A 19,291-nucleotide genomic window follows, 5' to 3' on the forward strand; every position below is an offset into this window, starting at 1 on the left:
TACTTTGGGATGTAGCCAGGCTAACTGTTTCCCATTGTTTCTAGTGTTTATGCTAAGCTAACCAGCTATCTCTCAGCAAGAAAGCATATCGGGGCATTTCCCAAAATGTCAAACACTTCCTTTAAGTGCAGAACAAGGCTGCCAAACTGTGGAATGATCAAAATCAAAATCTTGTCCATTTCACTCAAAACTTTTGTCCAAATATTGCGTGCAACTGACATTATGTCATGGAGCTGGTATGTATTTGCATTTTATTTGTGTTATAAAGTGTGACCTGGTTTTCTGCAGCATGCGGACAGACACAAAACCTGATTGTGGGAAATATTGTTGTCTTCACTCCCACATACAAGTGTGCACGTGTGAAACAAGCGTCCAGTGTTTTCCCTCAATTTTCTCCCACCCACCTTTTGTCATTCTCTCTCTCTCCCTCTCACTTCTCACGCTCGCTATTGCTGTCATTGTTAATTGACTGGCTTCACTGTGCATGTGCAGTGACAACGCATGTCAGACATAAGAAAAAAAAAATCAGAGACAAACAGAGAGAGGACATTTAACTTTATAGCTAAAATAACAATTATTTTATATGTATAGCTGGCTTCTTTTATGGGCTTTGCAAATGTACTTTGTCAGCATTATTTTTGATAAAGTCATACAAATAAATCGCCTAAATGGAGTATGTAGAGAAAGGGAGGCCGACAAAAAAAGAGAAAAGGAGACAGATATGAAAAAAGAGGAAAGTCAAACGGAGAGAGAGAGAGAGTGAGAAAGACAAACACAGTAGAAACAGACAGAGGAAGCAGAGACGAATAACAGCAGCCAGAGTGAGTAAACAGAGAGGATACTGGAGGATATGTGCTGCTTGCTGAGTGGATTAACTGAGTGAAATCTTGCTCTGACTCATACCACACTTGCCTGTTATTATACTCCTCCCTTGTTTGTGTATGTATGTGTGTGTGTGTGTGTGTGTGTGTGTGTCTGTGTGTGTCTAATACAGCCAGCATGATGACATACGATGTAAGATAATGTATAAGGGGGTTATAGCATAGTTTGATATATTTACAGACAGAGAAGAGACTGTATCAGTTCCACTTTTTTAAGTCTGTTGTTCTTGGCTAACAGTGTAGATCATATAGATGATGATAGATGGCCCAGCAACTTAGATGTGCATGTGTGTGTGTGTGTGTGTGTGTGTGAGAGGTGACAGAGATAGAAAGAGAGAGAGGACTATGACAGTCAAATGAGATGAAAGATTACAGAGTGGTGTGCAAATAGTTTCCTAAACAACCTATGGGTGACATGGGAAATTAACCTGCAGACAAACTAAATGGAGATGAGATATAAATACTATATAACACAACAGAAAGCATATGTTTATGTTGGACTTATACTGGAGGATGATTTACACTGGTTGTGAAAAAGCATGGGAGTTAGAGGCACAGTTAACTTCTTGTCAGTCCAGCCGAATTAATCTCTACATTAAGCTGCCAAAGCAATATTCCCAAACTTTTTTTAACTCCAAAACACATGCTCAGAGGAACCACAGTGTGTTAAACTTAGTAGAAAACTGTGGGATTGTACCACTTTGGCTTAACTTTCTTTCTCTCACTCCTCTCCTCACCTGTAAGTCAGAGAACCACGGTGCTATGACATAACTTGTGGAGCTGCTGGCTAACTGCTGCTCTGTCTGGCAGGTGCATTTCCTCCTTGCTTTGTTTTTCCCTTGTGTTTCCTTCCCTAAGTGATTTACCATTTCCCTGGAAATCCTCCCTCTCCCTGTCTCGCTCCACACATCCCCTAAACCCATCATCCCTAAAACCCCACGGCTGGATCAGATGCCAAGCCTGCAGATTCTCCAGTGTGTGTTCTGGATGTTTAGCTTGTGGTAATTGTAATGTTTTATTGCATTATGTAATAGTTTGAAAATGATTAAAACAGACCAGCCAGAAGTTTGTGCAGGCGCACTCGGGCGCATATATGAACAAGCCCAGACATAACACTCAGACACACACACAGCCAAACACACACAAACACACACACACACACACACACACACACACACACACGCACACACATGTATGTAGTCATATATTTCTTACTTTCTTCCGGTAACTTCACTGAGGATTGGGAGAGCAAACCCCAAACAGCAGCGTGTTCTGCCACAGCACAACAGTTTGGCTGCTCATGTTTGTCAGCATAACTAGAACCCAGGGAAAATCCTGCCACATCCACAGAAAGCCCAACACTGTAACATCAAGACAGGACTCACCACACCACAGCAACAGATCACAGTGAATATAGAGACTCACAGCTGCAAAGCACATCTGGATTTCACAGAAAAACCAAAAACATAAAAGCAGCAAATAATCACATTGTAGTTTTACTGTATATTGTGGAATTGTGCAGCCTGACAGCTGAGTGTAATCAGTGCAATATGTAGAGTTGTTATCCAGGTCTCTTTATGTCTAAAAAGATCATTTAAATCTACAAATGCAGCTGTTGCAAAGGTTCCACTTTTATACACTTATGCAACTACTAAACTGTTTGAAAGACCAGACAGCCAGTTATTTACAGTAAAAGAGCCAATGTGAAGAGTGCTACTGCAGTAGGAATGGACAACAGCTGCAGGATAGATGCATGTTATGTCTTCTCTACAGCGGCTACTGCTGTAAAATTATTCCACCCCTTCCACTGCTCTACACCTCCATCCCTAATGCCTCATCAGCCCATCTCTCCATCTCCCATAGCAGTAAGTAAGGCATGACTCATGTGGGCGCAATGCTCTCAGTTGCTCCTCAGGGTTTCAGCTGCTGGTGAGGGTAAAGGGGAAACTATTTGAGTGATTTTCTCATTCTTGCTTTGCTCTCTGGGATGAAAAGAGAAGAGTACTCTGAATGCATATACTGCTGATTTCAGGTAATGGTGAGACAGTGGAACAGAAAACATGGACACGTAAAGATAAAGAGATAAAAAAAAAGACTGAGTGACAGGTCTAAACTTGTCAAAGACCACGCAAACACTTCATAAGCATAGCGAAATATCCTTGTTGACTCACACACGTGCACGCAGAGAGATCATAGGCACAACTCCTTGAGCCAAAGCCACAGGTGTCTATGAGAACAAAGAGTCACGAACAGTATGTGAAGCTGAGCAGAGTAAATATAGATTTAGAGAGCAGAGCGGGCAAGCCAGGAAAAGAAAGAAATGCAGTTAAACAACAGAGGTGGAGTGTGTTTGAATGAAACCAGTGTATGCAATGTAGCACAAAGCAGACTAATAAGAGGATGAAGGAGAAATGATGCCAGATTGAAAAGCAGTTAGAGCACATTGTCTGAGACTAGCACAGATATTAGAGAGCAGCGTGTCAGCGAAACCATATAATGTGTCTGGACTTTTACGACTGCACAGCCACAGATGTCCTATACCACTGCCCCCCTCCCAGCTTGCCCATCAACAAGCATTATCTCCCTGTCACACCATGCCATTACCAGGCCTTATCTCCTACAGCGCGGTGGGGGGGGGGTGGACACCAACACAGTAAATCACTGTTAGAACCAGCTGGAGTTGTCTCTTTCTGCAACATCTCAAGGCCAGACTGCTGTCACTATCACCGCACCCCCGTCGGTGCAGCGACAACGAGTACTTCTTTTTATATTTACAAAGACTGTGATTTGTGCAATGCTTACTGATGCCTTCGAATCCTCAAAATATCTGAGAGAGAAGCAAGGAAACATGGAGCACAGTCTTCGACTCGGTTTTTCGACAAGCTGCTAATTTGTTATGTAACAGCACAACCAGGGAAAATCAAAGCAAGTCAACCTTCACTCCAGCTCAACCTCCCACCCCTGCCTCTCCTTTACAATACTGCAGGGGGTGATTAGAGACGGATAATTGGGGCGCCGAAATCCAACAGTATAGAAGCCAAATTTCTTTGAAAAAGGTCTAAATTCCAGAGCCAAGTGCCAAGGGATTGAACAGGCTCCAAAACACATGCAAGGTCTTTTGTTCTGCCCTCCAGCTCTTTTGTTTCACCTGCTGTAACACTCATTACAGGGAGCTTTACCTGTCAGACAGCATACCCTCTCTATATTTGATCACTTAAACTGTATTTAATTACTGCATATCCTTTCACTTCAGGAGATGCTGGGAAATGAGGCCGCATGGGAAACAAGAGCTTTGGGATTCTGAAAACGTCTTGTTAAGTAATGTGCTGTTAAAACAGAGCACACATTAGAAAATTACAGTTTGTGTACAGGCAGAGCAGGTTTATACTTGGTTTTATCATTTCATCATGCTTATTTAGCTACAGTGTTTGTCTAACTTTGGCTTTGGATTTATTACTTTGTCAATATGTTATTGTCTTGTATTGTGTTTTTATGTCATGTGTAGAATATACAAAGTAGCTAATGGAGATCCAACAAAAAGCTAACATCCACGGTTGATTGACTCAGAAGGAAAACACACAAGTGACATTGGTTTACTTTGATCTTTTTATCATAAAAAGTAATTTCAAAACTATAAATAATACTTAGAGCAGATTAAAGCATAATTTATATAATTTTATATAAACAATAGCTCATGACTACTTGTATGAAAAAGGTGTAGCTTGTGGTGATTAACCCACGGAGATTTATCATCCCATTCTGTGGTTCCCCTCAGCTATATTGAGCTTTATAGCGTCTTTCAGCCTTTGTTTTGGTTTTCTGTCCCACAACTTTATGGTTCAGTCTCACTGTTCTCATAACTATAGTTTTCAGCCACAACAGGCAGCTATTTTCAACAAAACAGCTCTAAAAACCGACTATACCTAGTTGACACTAAACAGCAGACATACAAAGTTAGCTACTAGCTGATGAACAGAGTAGATATTTAGCAGCTAAATAGCCAGATATTTACCTCATGAGTTGATTAAGACCAAAACAGACCAAAAAGAAGAGTGAATATTGGACTTAATTGCACCAGGTGGCCAGAAATACTCCAAATAAATGTTAAAGCAACATGTTGCTCGTTATCTTAAATAGGCAACTGTTTGCTAACATTTATTGGTGACCCCTGCTAACATTTACTGTCTAGCATCACTGTCAGATCAAATTTTACTCTTCATAAGCACACTGGTTAATGACAAGGTATCTCATGAACTACTGACCGGATATCTGTGACCCTTTGAACTTTCTTCTAGAGAAAATATTAAACAGTAATTAGCAAATTCCAATGAAATTTACTAATCATGTTCATGCCCCCCAGAGAATGACCTTTCTCCCATTTTGGACACTTTTGGTTTAGCATCGCCCTCTAACCAATATGTCAACTTTGCACGAGACATGTCATGACATAATTGTCAAATTTCAATTAAATGAAATCATGGCCATGCCCACATGTTTTGACCAGAGCTTCCATATTGTGTGGTGTAATGTAAACTGATGCCTCTAGGTGCCACTGATGCTGCTGTCAGGACTGTAGACTTCTAGTCTTGCTATACACGACTGTTCAGTGCAGAAAAAATGTCTAATACTAGTACAAGAGAAGTTAAGTTAATTTCAGCGACCTATCAACATTATTCATTCTAATTTTCCTCTATCTTCCTCAATCAACCCTTTTTTGTCACATCTTGCTTCCTATAACTCTAACATTAAGTGAGTAGAGGTTCAGCACTGTGCTGCCTTCCTTGCATGTTTCTGTGCTGTCAACACTTTCTAAAGATAACACCTCCACTTCACCCACACCCCTGAACCACCTCTCTCTGCCCGTCAGCTAAGGCCTACAACAACTCCACTGCAACAGAGACAGCTAAAATTAACCCTTAAACAGGAGGTTCTGATTGGCACTCTGACAGGACTTGCAGACCACGGGATCAACGAAGACAAAAGGGTGGAAATGTGGGAGAGAGGGCACACAAGTAAACACTGAAAGACAAAAGAGAAAAAAAAGAGACAGACATACATAAACATAAACATAGATGGGGAAAATGATGAGGCTAAAGCTGAGGACACCCAGGATATCCGCCTTGCATTTAAAAAAAAAGAAAAATTCCTGTCAAATTGACCCCAATTTCTTGGTAGGTGCTGAGAAAACCTGGATCACTAAAGTGCCACGAAGACCTCTCCAGTGCAGATACATTGTCTGCAGGGTTGTGCTTACACCAGCAGACAAAGTCACTGTTTTGCTGACCATGCCAATGAGTCCTCCTTTTCATATACAACAGAAAACCCCATTAACTCACACACATTATCACACCCTCACTCACACATACACGCATCACAGAGCATCCTTAATCCCAAATTGGCAAGATGGCATGTAATTTGATCTTTCCTTTAGCAGCGGTGCCAAGAAATGCCAAGGAGAGCTGTGTTTCTCATACAGTTATACTCTTTTTTTTTTCAACCTTGTGGCCTTGAGAGAAGATCAATGACTGACTAAAGAAGCCAGGTCTAAAACCCTGAGATCTGCCTGACATTTGAACTTAGTACAATCAAATCCTGATCCTCACCAGTCACAACTGAATGCTGATGAGTAAGATTAGGAAAATCTGAAAGGAATTGATCCTTTCCTGCATTTTAATCACAAAAACCAAACATTTCTCACGCATGTGGCACGGTCAGCAATCCATTAATTTAAACATGCGATCCTACAGCACCATACTGACCAACTAACTGTGAGTCACAGATACTTGATTCTATAAGCAATCTGTATCCTTGATTGTGACAGACTTTTCATTTAGTGGATAGTATGCTGACCACTACTCAAGCGATTTGAAGGTCAAGGCCCCAGAGGATTACAGAGCGTTAAACGGGTAGATGAGTGGACAGCTGAACCGACTCATTGAAGCACCACTGAGAGGGGGTTGGAAATTGGTCAGTGGATCTCTAAAGTGAATGGATCACTCGGACTCGCTTGAGCTATCTGATTATGTGTCTGTTTAATGCAGTAGAATTACAAAACCGCCACTCCAGAGTATCAACTCCGGTCAGGATTTGGTTGCTGCCCAGCATCTGTGCTATGCTGAATGAAATCTGGATTGTGGTCAATACAGTCAGTAAACTCTGTCATCAAGCCTTGGCATTGGGCAAAATTTGAGTTTCAGTCATGCCCTTCAAAAGGAAATGCATCTCATATGGTGATGATGCGAAGTTCATTTTTAATAATAAGTTTTTTCTCAAATTGTACTAAAAAGGGACATTGGTTTTCCTCAAACCAAGATGAGGCATGGGAAGATCCCTCATAAAAGCCTGTGTGTGTATTACATGTGTATGAGTGTGAGAGAAAAATTTAGCTTACACCATTACTCACTCCATTCACTCAGGCCCGTTAGAGGATGACAAGAGAAATGTGGTGTTCGTGGATGCACGTATACTTGTGCACATTGTGTGTGCATACTGTATATGTATGCAGCAGGTGGCTGCAGACTCTGGTCAGGTTTTCTTATCCCCTTAAGAGTATAGCTTGTCTGTTTCAAACATCGCTGACCCTGGTACTTAAGCAAGCAGTTATTCTAAGAAAGTCAGGGAGCCATATGTCCAGCAGTAAATCAGAAAACCAAGTGAAGGTGTACAATCCCTAAAATGGGAAAAAAAAAATGGGAATAGTTATGTGGCAAAAACGTCTCTTAATGTCCCTTTTTATGTGCTTTTTTCGCTCCTTAATGTTCTACTCCCAGTGACCTTTCACCTCATCACATTCTCAACCAATCCCTCAAAGGCCCTGATTCTGGCATCCAGATTTAGCACTGCTATCACTGGCATGGAGAATGTTGACCATGCAGACAGGTTGTGGAGGAATATGGAATAAAATTAGGGTCATATATATTGTAGCTGTGTATCACCATATCTGAATGTGTGAAAACATTTTGTATGAGTACATTCAAATGAGTGAATGTGTAAAAACATATATACGAGTACAAATCAAACCTAAGAGTACAAATACTTTTGTCCCACATTTGACATTTCCACCTGAATAGCCAATGGAGATGCTCTGAAACACTGGAGCTGTGTTTGCTGAAGGCGCTAAAAGTACAAACCAACTGCACAGCCTCTGAGCCTCTGAACTTAGCAATGCTCATGCCAAACTCCCATATAAAAATACACAATTTAAAATAGGCCTTGATTGTAGGTGTAGGACAAGCAACATGGATCATATCATTTTGTAGGTAAATGTGGACTTACTGCAGTAAAAATGTAACTTAAATGACTAGTTAACAAGCGATCCATCACCAATCATCATCATTCAAATTGTCATTTTTTCAATAGAGTTCAGTGTGAACACTTGTCTGCTGAAGAGTTTGCTGGCAGCTTCATTTTGGCAGTCACCCTTGGAGCAAAAGTTCAGAGGTTCAGAGGCTGTGCTTTCAGCGCCTTCAGTGGACACACTCCCAGCGTTTTGGAGCATCACCATTGGCTACTCAGGAGGAAGCATCAAATGTGGGACAAAAGTATTTGTACTCATAGGTTTGATTTGTACTTGTAGATTTGATACGTAGTTGTAAACTTGGGATTCATACATACAGTTGAGTTCTGTGTGAACTTTTTTCATCCACAAACAGATAGATGTGTAACTGCAAACCTTTTTCATAACTGCAAATCTTTTTTTATGCACTCACACATTGGAAATTATTTGTACAAATCTTTTTCATTTGTTCACAAAATGTCGTGCACAGCTACAGATCTCCTTATGGATTCAAAAATCAAATCTATGTGTTCAGATATTTTTTACGCATTCAAACATTTGAATTCATTTGATCAAAACGTTTTTACACATTCACACTTTTGAATGTACTGATACAAAATGTTTTCACCCATTCATACATGGTGTACATATGACCCTAATTTTATTCCATAGAGGAAAGGATTGAGACACAAAGACCTAGAGGACAGACAGTAAGAGAGAGTGGGGTGATTTTAATTGATATGGAGCGGCTGAAGTGAAGACAGAGAATGGCCGGTAAAGACCCTCTTGAGACAGACAAGACCAAAAACGAATAAAAGGAATATATTGCTTGCTGTGAGACTAGGCTGTTGGCCAACTTACTAAAAAGTAGATCACAGACACCAACATCATCTATGCGTTCTCAGTAGACTCTGTTTCTTCTAGATCATTAATATAGATTATGTGATAGGCGTAGGCAAGTAATAAGATCTCAGAGAGAGAAAATAATATCTTGTAGCAGCTGTAAGGCTAGATTACAAATCATTTCAAATGAAGTTGCTAATTCTGGCAAATGTGCTAGATTTACACTTGGATTCATCCTCTGGGGACCATGAATGTCTGTACCAAATTTCATGGCAACTTATCTGATAGCTGCAGTCTGGACCAAACTGACTGACCAACTTCTTCTTCTCCATCTGCTACCTTAATGTTATGTTATATGACGGACAGGTGCCAATGATTTACTACGGAGAAACGAATGATTTTGTTGACTGTGTTCTCATATAAACAGATGATCTGTAGTTTATCAAACTTGCCTTGTTCTTTTAAGATATAGATAAGAACATAGCAATGGAGAAGAAAAGAAAATGTTGGCTGTGTGTTGCATAAAAGTATGCCACCCTTACAACTCTCTATCTCTTCTCTCTCCCTCAGCTCTAACTTTATCCTTCCTGTTGTCATAAGAGTTTTCTCTACCTTGCTGGTAGGTTTTACCTTCATCACTCTCTAACTTTCAATGGTACTCACACCTCCCTCCCTCTCTTTCTCCCTCCCTCCCTCCTCTTCATCATTACAAACTGACAAGAGTCAAGGGCATCACACAGTGAATACTTCACCAGCCCCAGAAGAGAAAAGCTACTGTGCTACTGTGATAACACTTAAAACACCTAACTCACTTCACAGCCACGCTTACATTCAGAGCTTCCCTTCCCTTTTCTCTCTCTCTCAGCCATGTAAAAGCTCCCTCCACACATTGTAATGCAGTTTTTTGACCCAATCATAATATGGAAGACTTCACGCAACAGTCCAACCTGCCTCAGAGTGGGAGGTCTCCAACCCCCACATGTAAACCCCTGGACAGCCATCTAAACGTGTGGTACACTGCGTTCTCAAGCTCGCTGATGTGTTTGACTGTGCATGTGTGTGTGTCCAGGGAGAAATGCATGTTAAACACATATATAAACATGTCACATAGCACTCACCGATGCAGGCGTGTACACGGACGGTCAGCTGGGTTCGTAAAATAACACTGTGCTTCTTCCCTCTGGACCTAAGAGAAAGAGAAGAGAGACAGAATTTGTCTTAATAGCCGGTAAACAAAATCAGTGATGATTGAAAAATAATTTGATGAAAGCAGCTGAGTATAATGACAGGTTGCTGCAAAATAATGTCACTTATGGCCAAAGCTAATTAACTTGTATTTTCTGGAATCAAGTGTGATTTTCTTGGCACTAACGGAGTGATCTGTCTGGGTTCAAGATATATTCACACTTGATTCTAGACCCTGCACTGAAAAGCAAGTGCAATTACCTCATCCTATTGGCTGCTGCTTTAAGGAAAATAACATTCTGCTACTTGTGTCAACAAAAACAAGACAAAAGGACTTGTTATGATGGACCTATTTTATAATGTAGAGGCACTGGCATGATGGGATAGGTGCAAACAGTGAGCAAGCATAAGTGTGCCTGCATTGGGTCTGTGCCCCTATACTGATACACATCTGTGCCTTGAGGACAGACAGCAGAACGGCAGGAGCAGACACAACACACATGTACACACACACAAACCTCCACACACTCGACCATCGTGCCAATGAGCACATATTCATACGCAGCATATTTCCAGTGGAAAAAACAACATAAACATGAACATAAAGTATGATGGTATTTTGAGCGTAACTCAAACTCTCTCTCCAAAATGCAGCTGTTATCATCAAATCTGTCATCACTGACTTCCATCGCTAACATATTGATAGCATCCAATCCAAGCAGAGAAAGCGCTGCTCTGATAACGCACACCGCTGGAAAACACCCATTATACACAACGTGCAGTAAGGATAACACACACCCAAACAAGACAGCAGCTGGCCTCCTATCCTTCTGTTAAGCTGCGTTATCTGCTTTGCTGGGAAATAGAGCAAAATGTTAACACCACCTATTGAGATGCTGATAGAACAAGTTCATTTGTCTTACCTTGCTGATAATCTATTGTGTGAGAATGACAGTCAAAGCAGAGACTCAGAAAGAATGAGAGTTAGAGAATTTATAACTGTGAGGATATAAAAGGGTTGTTTGGGGTCACCACTCAATCTACACCAGAGAATTTTAAAGCGGGGTCCGGGCCTCCCCAGGGGGGCTCCAAACTGTTTCAGGGGAGGCTCAGTGAATGGAAATGAAAAAATAATACATTAGTTATTACATTACTTATCAAGAAGAGATTACATAGAAAAGCCTAAATGTTTTTTCATGTATTTCGTGTAGTCTGAAGTATGTCAAACAGTAATATCAGGCTATCTTGGTTAATTTTTGTTGAGTGTCTATGGGGTCAAATGGCATAATCATGATCTCATAGGCACCTCTCTACAGTACAAATACACTTTTCAGTATGACATTAGTTATACTGTATATATATTTTACATATATATTTACTCAAAAAGGGCATTTATCACTATTTAAATAAAGCTTTGAATGTTTAATAAGGAAGCTCTTCTCTCACACATTCTCCCTTTATTCCTCCAAGGTTGAATGTCTAGTATTTCCTCCTGGTCTAATTTTCTTCATCACTTCCTTTTTCAAGTTTCTACATTCACAATCCCGACATCACAATACCTGACTAATTATCTTTCTGAACACACACATCAATCCCTGGATCCTGTTCTTTTTTTTTTCAGACATACTTTTGTGCAACCCAGCACCTCTCCATCACCACCATGACCTCCAGGATGTCCGTGGAAACTCAGCTGGAAGTTCCCATCAACCACCTGCTGGCTTCACTCCACCACCACCAGGATCCTGTCCTATCTTATATTTTCATATGGGCACAAGCTTAATGAAGATGCTTCGCACTGAGGGAGTAATCACCAAGGACTTTCTTGTTCCTAACCTCAATAAATATTGTTATACACTTCCAAATCTCCTCTCTATATTGAAATATATTTTAAATATTATAATGACAGGTGAAAATGTTGCACTTTCTCTTCAATTTCTCTCAGTGGAAGCATACTCTGAGCTGTCCTCACCACCAGAGGAGCTTGTTTACTGTCAAGTGCGGTGAGCAGTGTCATACCGCAGCTGCAATCACGACACATTTTTGATGTGTGGGAAGATAAATTCTGGATGAAATTCAGTTGACACCAATTTGCGCTTCATAAAATTCCTGGCATTTTTAAGATAGGGGTTTCCAGACATGTAGTCCTTCATAGATGCTCCAGAAATATAGGTGTGACCTATGTCTTTAAGCAAATCATCATGATAACATGATATAGACAAGCCCATTGTAATGGCTATGCATAAAAATGAGGCAAAAATGTTGTGGTTATTGCAAGATTAGAGAAGCTAGTCTCTCCCCAAATTTCCTCCACAACTTGATGTTTAGTTTATGGCATTACGTACACCTTCAAGATATTACAGCAGCTGTCAAAATCTGCCATTCTATAGAGCACAAATACAAGATGTGGTGTGTGAGGCTGAGATGTTGAGTGTGATTAGTTTATTCATTTATGACACTATATAAACAGCATTCGTCCGACAAAGGGAGGACAGGACAGGCTTAGTAAGAAGCATCCATCCTCAATCTTTGTGATGTTTTGCCAGAGGGTCAAATCCAACCCAGTGTGTGACTCATTTCCTTCTGTCAGTACAGTATGACCTTGGTAAAAGTCAGGTTTGATAGGATGACATACAGGCCAGTCCAATCCAACCAGTTCTCCAAGATCTCGGCCACTCTGGAAACACAACACATGCCTTTATTCACCTGTCGATCATTTGTCACATGGCTTAGCAGGAGCACAACAAAGACTCCACCCCCCCGCCCCCCCCCCACACACACACACATAGACACAGAGATAGAGAGACAAACAAATAAATGTACACATGGAGACAAGCACACACAAACAGATACAGAGAACAACCCGGCTCTGTGGGTCTGCCATCACTTATCATACTGCCGCCCACAGCCCCCAAACAGATCAACATACCACAACTGTCCGCAAACGCACACTGTCACACACATACATACGCAGCCAGTTAACAGCTGCCATCTGTGTGCTTCTCTGAGGTCTTTGTCACAATGTTTTGTGTATATAAAAGGGCTTTCAGGTGACACAATGCTGCCCATGTTCCAGTCCCTGAACAACAGCTGAGAACAAAGTGATTTTCTGAACTTGTGACTCAACTATAGCAACAGCAACATCTATAACATTGTGATTTATATCTGATAATGGAAACTAACTAATTCACCACTGATCATTTTAAATCTGCTGAATGTAGATCATGTTTACTTGTTCACTACAAAGCTAGTTAGGTAAAGTTACAACACCTAGTCAGCTAAGTGACACTTTGGTTTACCAATATCCCAACAAAAGTAACAAGACCATATATGCTCGAGGCAGTGCACAGATCATAATACATCAATAAAGAAATAAAAGGAAAAAGCAAAAGTAAACTAAATAAAATAAAATAAATTACAATTAATTACGTAAGACTCTAGTTTTCACAGCTTCACAGTTTGTGCCATATTTTAATGTGTCAAGGTAGGATAGGGCATGAAGACAGTAAAGTTGGGTTTCTGTTTTGCTAGCCTGTAGGGCCGGGTGATATGGACAAAATCTACTATCACGATATTTTTGACCAAATACCTCAATATCGATATATAATCATCAGTAATGTGGATATAATGACTAAGTGGGTTAAGATAAATAATAGAACAGCTGGAACAGTCTAGTACGTTCAGAAAATTACATCACTTTACTGTAATGCAGCCTTAAAAACAAGGAAAAGACAACACTTATGCCATATCAAAATATTACAATATCTAAAATCTAAGAAGATATCTAGTCTCATATCACAATATCGATATAATATCAATATATTGCCCAGTCCTACGTGTATATTTAATGTTGCTAATAAAGAAATAAGATTGATGACATACATTTTCTTGACAGACATTTTATCAGGAAAAAAAAACAAATACAATAAATTAAATTTTGGACCTAAGCAACACTGGCTCTTTGTTAAATCCTTTGTCTTATACAGCAGAAATGTAGACCGAAAATTTACTTTAGTTGGCCTACTTCTACGTTACAAGTTAAATAAGAAAAAAAAAAGAAGCTGATAAGGCTAAATACCTGCTAACGCTAACCTAGCCAGGCGACACTGTGGTGCTATTTCAAACAGCAAATACCAAATATTTAGGCTATTGTTCAGGCCACAATCTATTAACCAAATTGGTCACAAGAAGGTAGGCCTAGGTAGTTTATCACCTCTGCCAAACAGTGTCCTGGGGGAAACCCTGAACCTTAGTAACAGATTTCCACTTTCCATTTCTCTTGTCAAACCCAAGAGAGGCATAAGCACTGCTGCTAGGAGATTCGAGAGACTGAAAATACTTCACAACAGTACTGTTACAAAGTGATCATGCTGCTCCCTTCAGCACGTAAAGTTGACAGCTTTGTGAACTGTGAAAATTTGCCACAAAGACCAGAATATCAATTATTACAGTGAGAGAAGAGCTGTAACTGTGGAAGGGAGGGCACATCTGTCCCGTTTTCCAGAGTACTTCATACTTTCCGTAAACTTTTGCTTCCAAGAAACCATATCCAGCAGCTTGTGATTCTTCCTATTTTATAAGAATGAAGAAACTCAAAAAATGTGTGTGTGTGTTTGAAGGAGAGAGAGGGAACGGGGACTCATCATTTTGTCTCAAATGGTTAGAGATGATTTAACAGTTAAGAGTGCAAGTCTGGTTGTTGCAAAGGGTATAAATGTGAATCAGTCACCCTGTGTCATCCTGCTGAAAGCCCTCCAGCTCGTCCCTTTGCTCAGCCAGAGAGGACTCCAGATCCAGATAGGTGCCATTGTGGGAGAGCTGCAGTGCGCAGTCATCAAGCTGTGGAAAGGAATAAAGAAATCTTTTTTAATACAACTGGTTTAATGACGGAAACAGAAGTGAACTAAGATCCAAACTGATTCTACAAAACTAATGGGTGTCCACTAAAGCTAAAAGTAGTCACTAACTCAAAATTGGCATTTGTACCTAAAAAAAGGATGGAAAATATGATTGAGCACTACGCGGTGGCATTTTTAATGCTCCCTCACTACGTCTTTGCATGTGTTTCACACCCTTTTTTTTTGAGCCCGTAAAATGAAGCCAGTTTACAGGGCGGGGGATTGAACATGAGTGCGTACAGTGGTCCATGAAAGGAGGGGGAGCCATATGCAATGTGGCTCTGCTTTCGGCATTACAAAGCTGGTAAGGGAATTAAATAGTAGAGACGTAGCAATAAATAAACATGAAACTAAAACCAGAGGGGAACACGGAGAGAGAGTAAGACAGATTTGGCCTAAGCTTTAAGTGTATTTAAATGACATCTGTGAGAAATATGATACTTAAATATTGTTGTGTACAATATGAGAGTCTCTGTATGTATGTCTAGGGTGAAATTACAGTAATTTCAAAACAAATAATTTAAAATTTATATATGTACATTTATGCATATGACAGATCTGTTGACACTCTCTGTTTTTCACTTCTCAAGAACAGACCAATCTTGTTGTGCCCATGCCATCTGCGATTGCATGATCTAAGTTAACACTGTGGAGCAGCCTACGTCAGAATTGACCCACTATGCTGTGTAATGAGAAACCCTGCTGAGTTTGAGACCAGGTGCACAGTAATATATCTGCACACCACTGGCATTAAGGTTTATGAGTACAGTCACAAGCTGATAGCAGGTGCGAGGAGCAAATCCTAGCAACAACTCGTAAAGAGTAACATACATCGGTCTTATTGTTACAATCAGCTATGAGCTCTTCAACTCTTTGTTGAAGCTGCTGATGTCTCAATATGTGAATGAGATCAGAGTCATGCATTGAATTAGCATTTAGCACTTCTGTGGTATCAGTGGGTTTGACCTAGCCTGGCCTCTGGTGTGCTGCGAAACGCCCCCCTGCCTGTCCAGTCAAGCAGCATGACGACACTTTCTGACCAGCAGAGACCGCAAATCACAAGACCTGCTGCTGCTCTCTGACTTTCCCTCCCTATCACTCAGAAACAGAGAGACGGACTGTCGGATGGACTCACGGCATAAATATAACCTTGCTATATTTACTCTGCACTGAGGCAGCATACACACAGGATCTCAAGGGTAGGCGTGTCCGCAGGGGCTGGGAGTTTAAGGGGGGTGCTGCCAAGGCCAGTGTTACAAAGGAGAAGCTGATTGTCATCCACGTTGCAGAAGAACTTTGCAGTACTACTACTATCCTAGATTTCTTTAAGTGATCCCAGAGTGAAGAGACGAAATAACAGGACATGAGCAAAGGAGGTGATTTAGGGTCCTGCACCAGTTTCCCCTCACCCACTCACATTATTAATCCGTGCCAAATCCTAATCCACAACACTAAAAAGGCAAAACACGAAACACGCAATTATCAGACGCACCCCTGATTAAAATGTTAGTCAGTTAGGCTGATTACAAAGATAATCGTAACCATATTTCCTAAGGTAGTCTAATTCTGATATAGTCAGGAGAGAACAGGAAATACATGACAATTTTCTGACAGCAAAATGAGGTTGAAAACTAAGGAATCAGCAAGTTAACTGATCTTAAATCAAGATTTTTAGCTACACTTGCAGCACGGCCCTATTTATGGTAATCTTTGTCAGTTAGTTGGTCAGTCCATGGCTTTGATCCACACTTTCCACTTTTGGATGGATTGCCATAAATTGTGCACAGACATTCATGTTCCCCAGAGGATGAATTGTAATAATTTAAGTGACCCTCTGATTTTTCTTCTTGTGTCATCATCAGGTCAAAATTTCAATTTGTGCAATACTTTGGTTTATGACCAATTATCTGCAAAACTAATGACATTCCCATAAGCTGCAGCTGTATGTGCTGTTATGTGCTAATTAGCAGATGTAGCCTGCTATCACGATAAACATAGTAAACATTACACCTAGTAAACATGAGTATGTTAGCGTTGTCATTGTGAGCATGTTGACATACAAGTGTTAGCATTTAGCCTCGAGTACAGTCTCATAGAGCTGTGAGAATGGCTGTAGACTTTTAGTTTTACTCCTGCTTGTTCCACTTGGTTTCAGATATTGACAGGATTTGTCGTATCTGAGGTGTTGTCTAAGGTTTTGTAGATTACAATCCCTCTATTAAAAAACCAGAGCAGTATGAAAAAGGCATAAAGTAAGGTCAATCTGTACAGTCTATCCCCAATTTCAGCCACTATGGAACCCTGGTGCATTACCATTATTATTCACACTTTTCGTGCCAATATGGCATATGAGATTTGCTAAATCTCAGATTGAGGTTTCACCAAGTAGCGGGGGGTGGAAACAATGAGGGGGGTTAATCATGCCCTGTCCCACTGCCCTGGTTTTATGTTGAAATAAGACAAAAGCATTTCTTGTGCCCAATCTGTCAACATTACTCAGCACTTTAATCAAAATTCCACCGTGTGTTTTATCCTCTTTCAGCATTTGAGTGAGGCTTTCTTTATCTCTTTAAAAATCCCCCATTCTGTCTAACACATGTCGCAAGACAGCTCCGTGCTTTCTCTTACATCTCTGCTTTATCTACACACATTACTCAATCATATAAATACTGCTTGGACAGCGAGAAGTGAGCCCCCGGACCACTTTGAAACACAATACGTTAACAGCACACCCTCCGAAGGGTGTCTCTTTCCTAAAACACTTCGTTTCAGTAATAGGAGTAATAACATAACAAAACACATCATGCTGGACGGAGACGGGAGGGAGGCGGCTCCAAGAGGAACCGCAAGCTCTTCACACTCAAGGCTCCAGTCCGGGCCAGGGAAACACTTAGTGGCTAGTATACTTTACACTCATTTAATCAAATTCTCCCAGAAGAGTGAAGCAGAGAAAAAAGGGGGTAGGGGAGTAATTACTTCCACGTTAAAACAACACCGGGCCTGCTGGCAATCATGGTGGGTCGACTGTTAACGATGCCCTTATGTAACTTAGACGATGAGTTTTTAAGAACTTTTTTGTGTCAAAATCAGAGCCCGCAGAAGAGGGTGTGTTCTACACGGCTATTAAATCTCCCAATGTTGCTTTAATGGGAACCCTTTGGTAATGAAATAAAAGCTGAGCTGTGAAGTCTGGGCTTTGTTGTTTTTGAGGGGAAAGGGAATTTTTATCCCTGCACAGCTTCTGCGCTGAGCTGAACATATCAAAAGGAAACTTTTTTGTTTAGCAGTTTGGGTAAAATGACACATCCCATGCACACAAATCAGTGACTTACTGATTTAGCTCTGGCAAGTAAGCCTGACCTTATTCGTGTGTGTTTATGCGTGTTTGTGTTTGAGAGGACGAACTGGTGCATGGTCAGAGAGGTGGAAGATGGAGATGGAGGAAGAGGTCAGGAAAACCACGGCAGCCAAAGTGAGGAGAACAAAGTGTTGCAGGGTGATCCAGGCCCCGGCCACAGGAATTCTGGGACAAGTGACCTATACTTTACATGTAGCCCAGCCAGCCATACACAGAGCTCTACCATCACAACATAATAATACAGTAGGCTCAGGCTTTTCTAAGAGAAGAGCACAGGAGGTTGAGACAAAAAGAGAGAAAGACTGTTTTTAACAAAGAAAAAGCTTAAACAGCTCAAACAGCTCAGCTCAGTAAGTTGTCAAACCCTGAGCAGCCTTGACATTTTCCAATAATATAATAACATTCAAGCTTTTTAAGCGTCAGCTCCGAGATCTGGACAGCGAGACGGGCAAATGTGCAACTTTTCAGTTTCATCCCTATAATCTAAACTCAATATCCAGTTGCCATTGCGCACGGTCGTCCTCCTGATGTGAACAAAATTGCAAACACGAACACAGGCTGTGCCATCTGTGCGTGTGTAGGTTGTAATCATAAGCTTTTCTGTGCTGTGGGCCACTTTTCATTTGTTTTGTGGCTTTTAAAGACGGGCAGCAAAAGATCGACTGCTCTGGAAAACCACTCTGCTGTTGAACGCTGGTGCGCTGTCAGGGCTGTGTGCCAAGAGTTCAACTCACTCTTTCACTCTCTGCATCTCACTTTTTTTTTTTTTTAATTTCAATCAACATTTTCAGCTTGAACTGTGTATCATCTACTTACAGATAAATAATTCAATGGTCACATATCTGCTCCACTT

The 19,291-nt window shown here is 40.7% G+C and overlaps 1 protein-coding gene across 2 annotated transcripts in view; it reads right to left on the reverse strand.

Moving 5' to 3' along the window:
* The window catches only part of fhod3a (formin homology 2 domain containing 3a), a 60,923-nt gene that overhangs the window by 40,044 nt on the left and 1,588 nt on the right, over nt 1-19,291 (reverse strand). For both annotated transcript variants that reach the window (XM_042435733.1, XM_042435732.1), the window contains exons 2-3: nt 14,912-15,021; nt 10,119-10,186 (exon numbers count right to left, since the gene is read on the reverse strand). In XM_042435733.1, coding sequence (XP_042291667.1) covers nt 10,119-10,186; nt 14,912-15,021 — 178 coding nt within the window. The remainder of the gene's footprint in view (nt 1-10,118; nt 10,187-14,911; nt 15,022-19,291) is intronic.

The sequence above is a fragment of the Thunnus maccoyii genome, chromosome 15, assembly GCF_910596095.1.
Source record: "Thunnus maccoyii chromosome 15, fThuMac1.1, whole genome shotgun sequence".
Lineage (NCBI taxonomy): Eukaryota > Metazoa > Chordata > Actinopteri > Scombriformes > Scombridae > Thunnus > Thunnus maccoyii.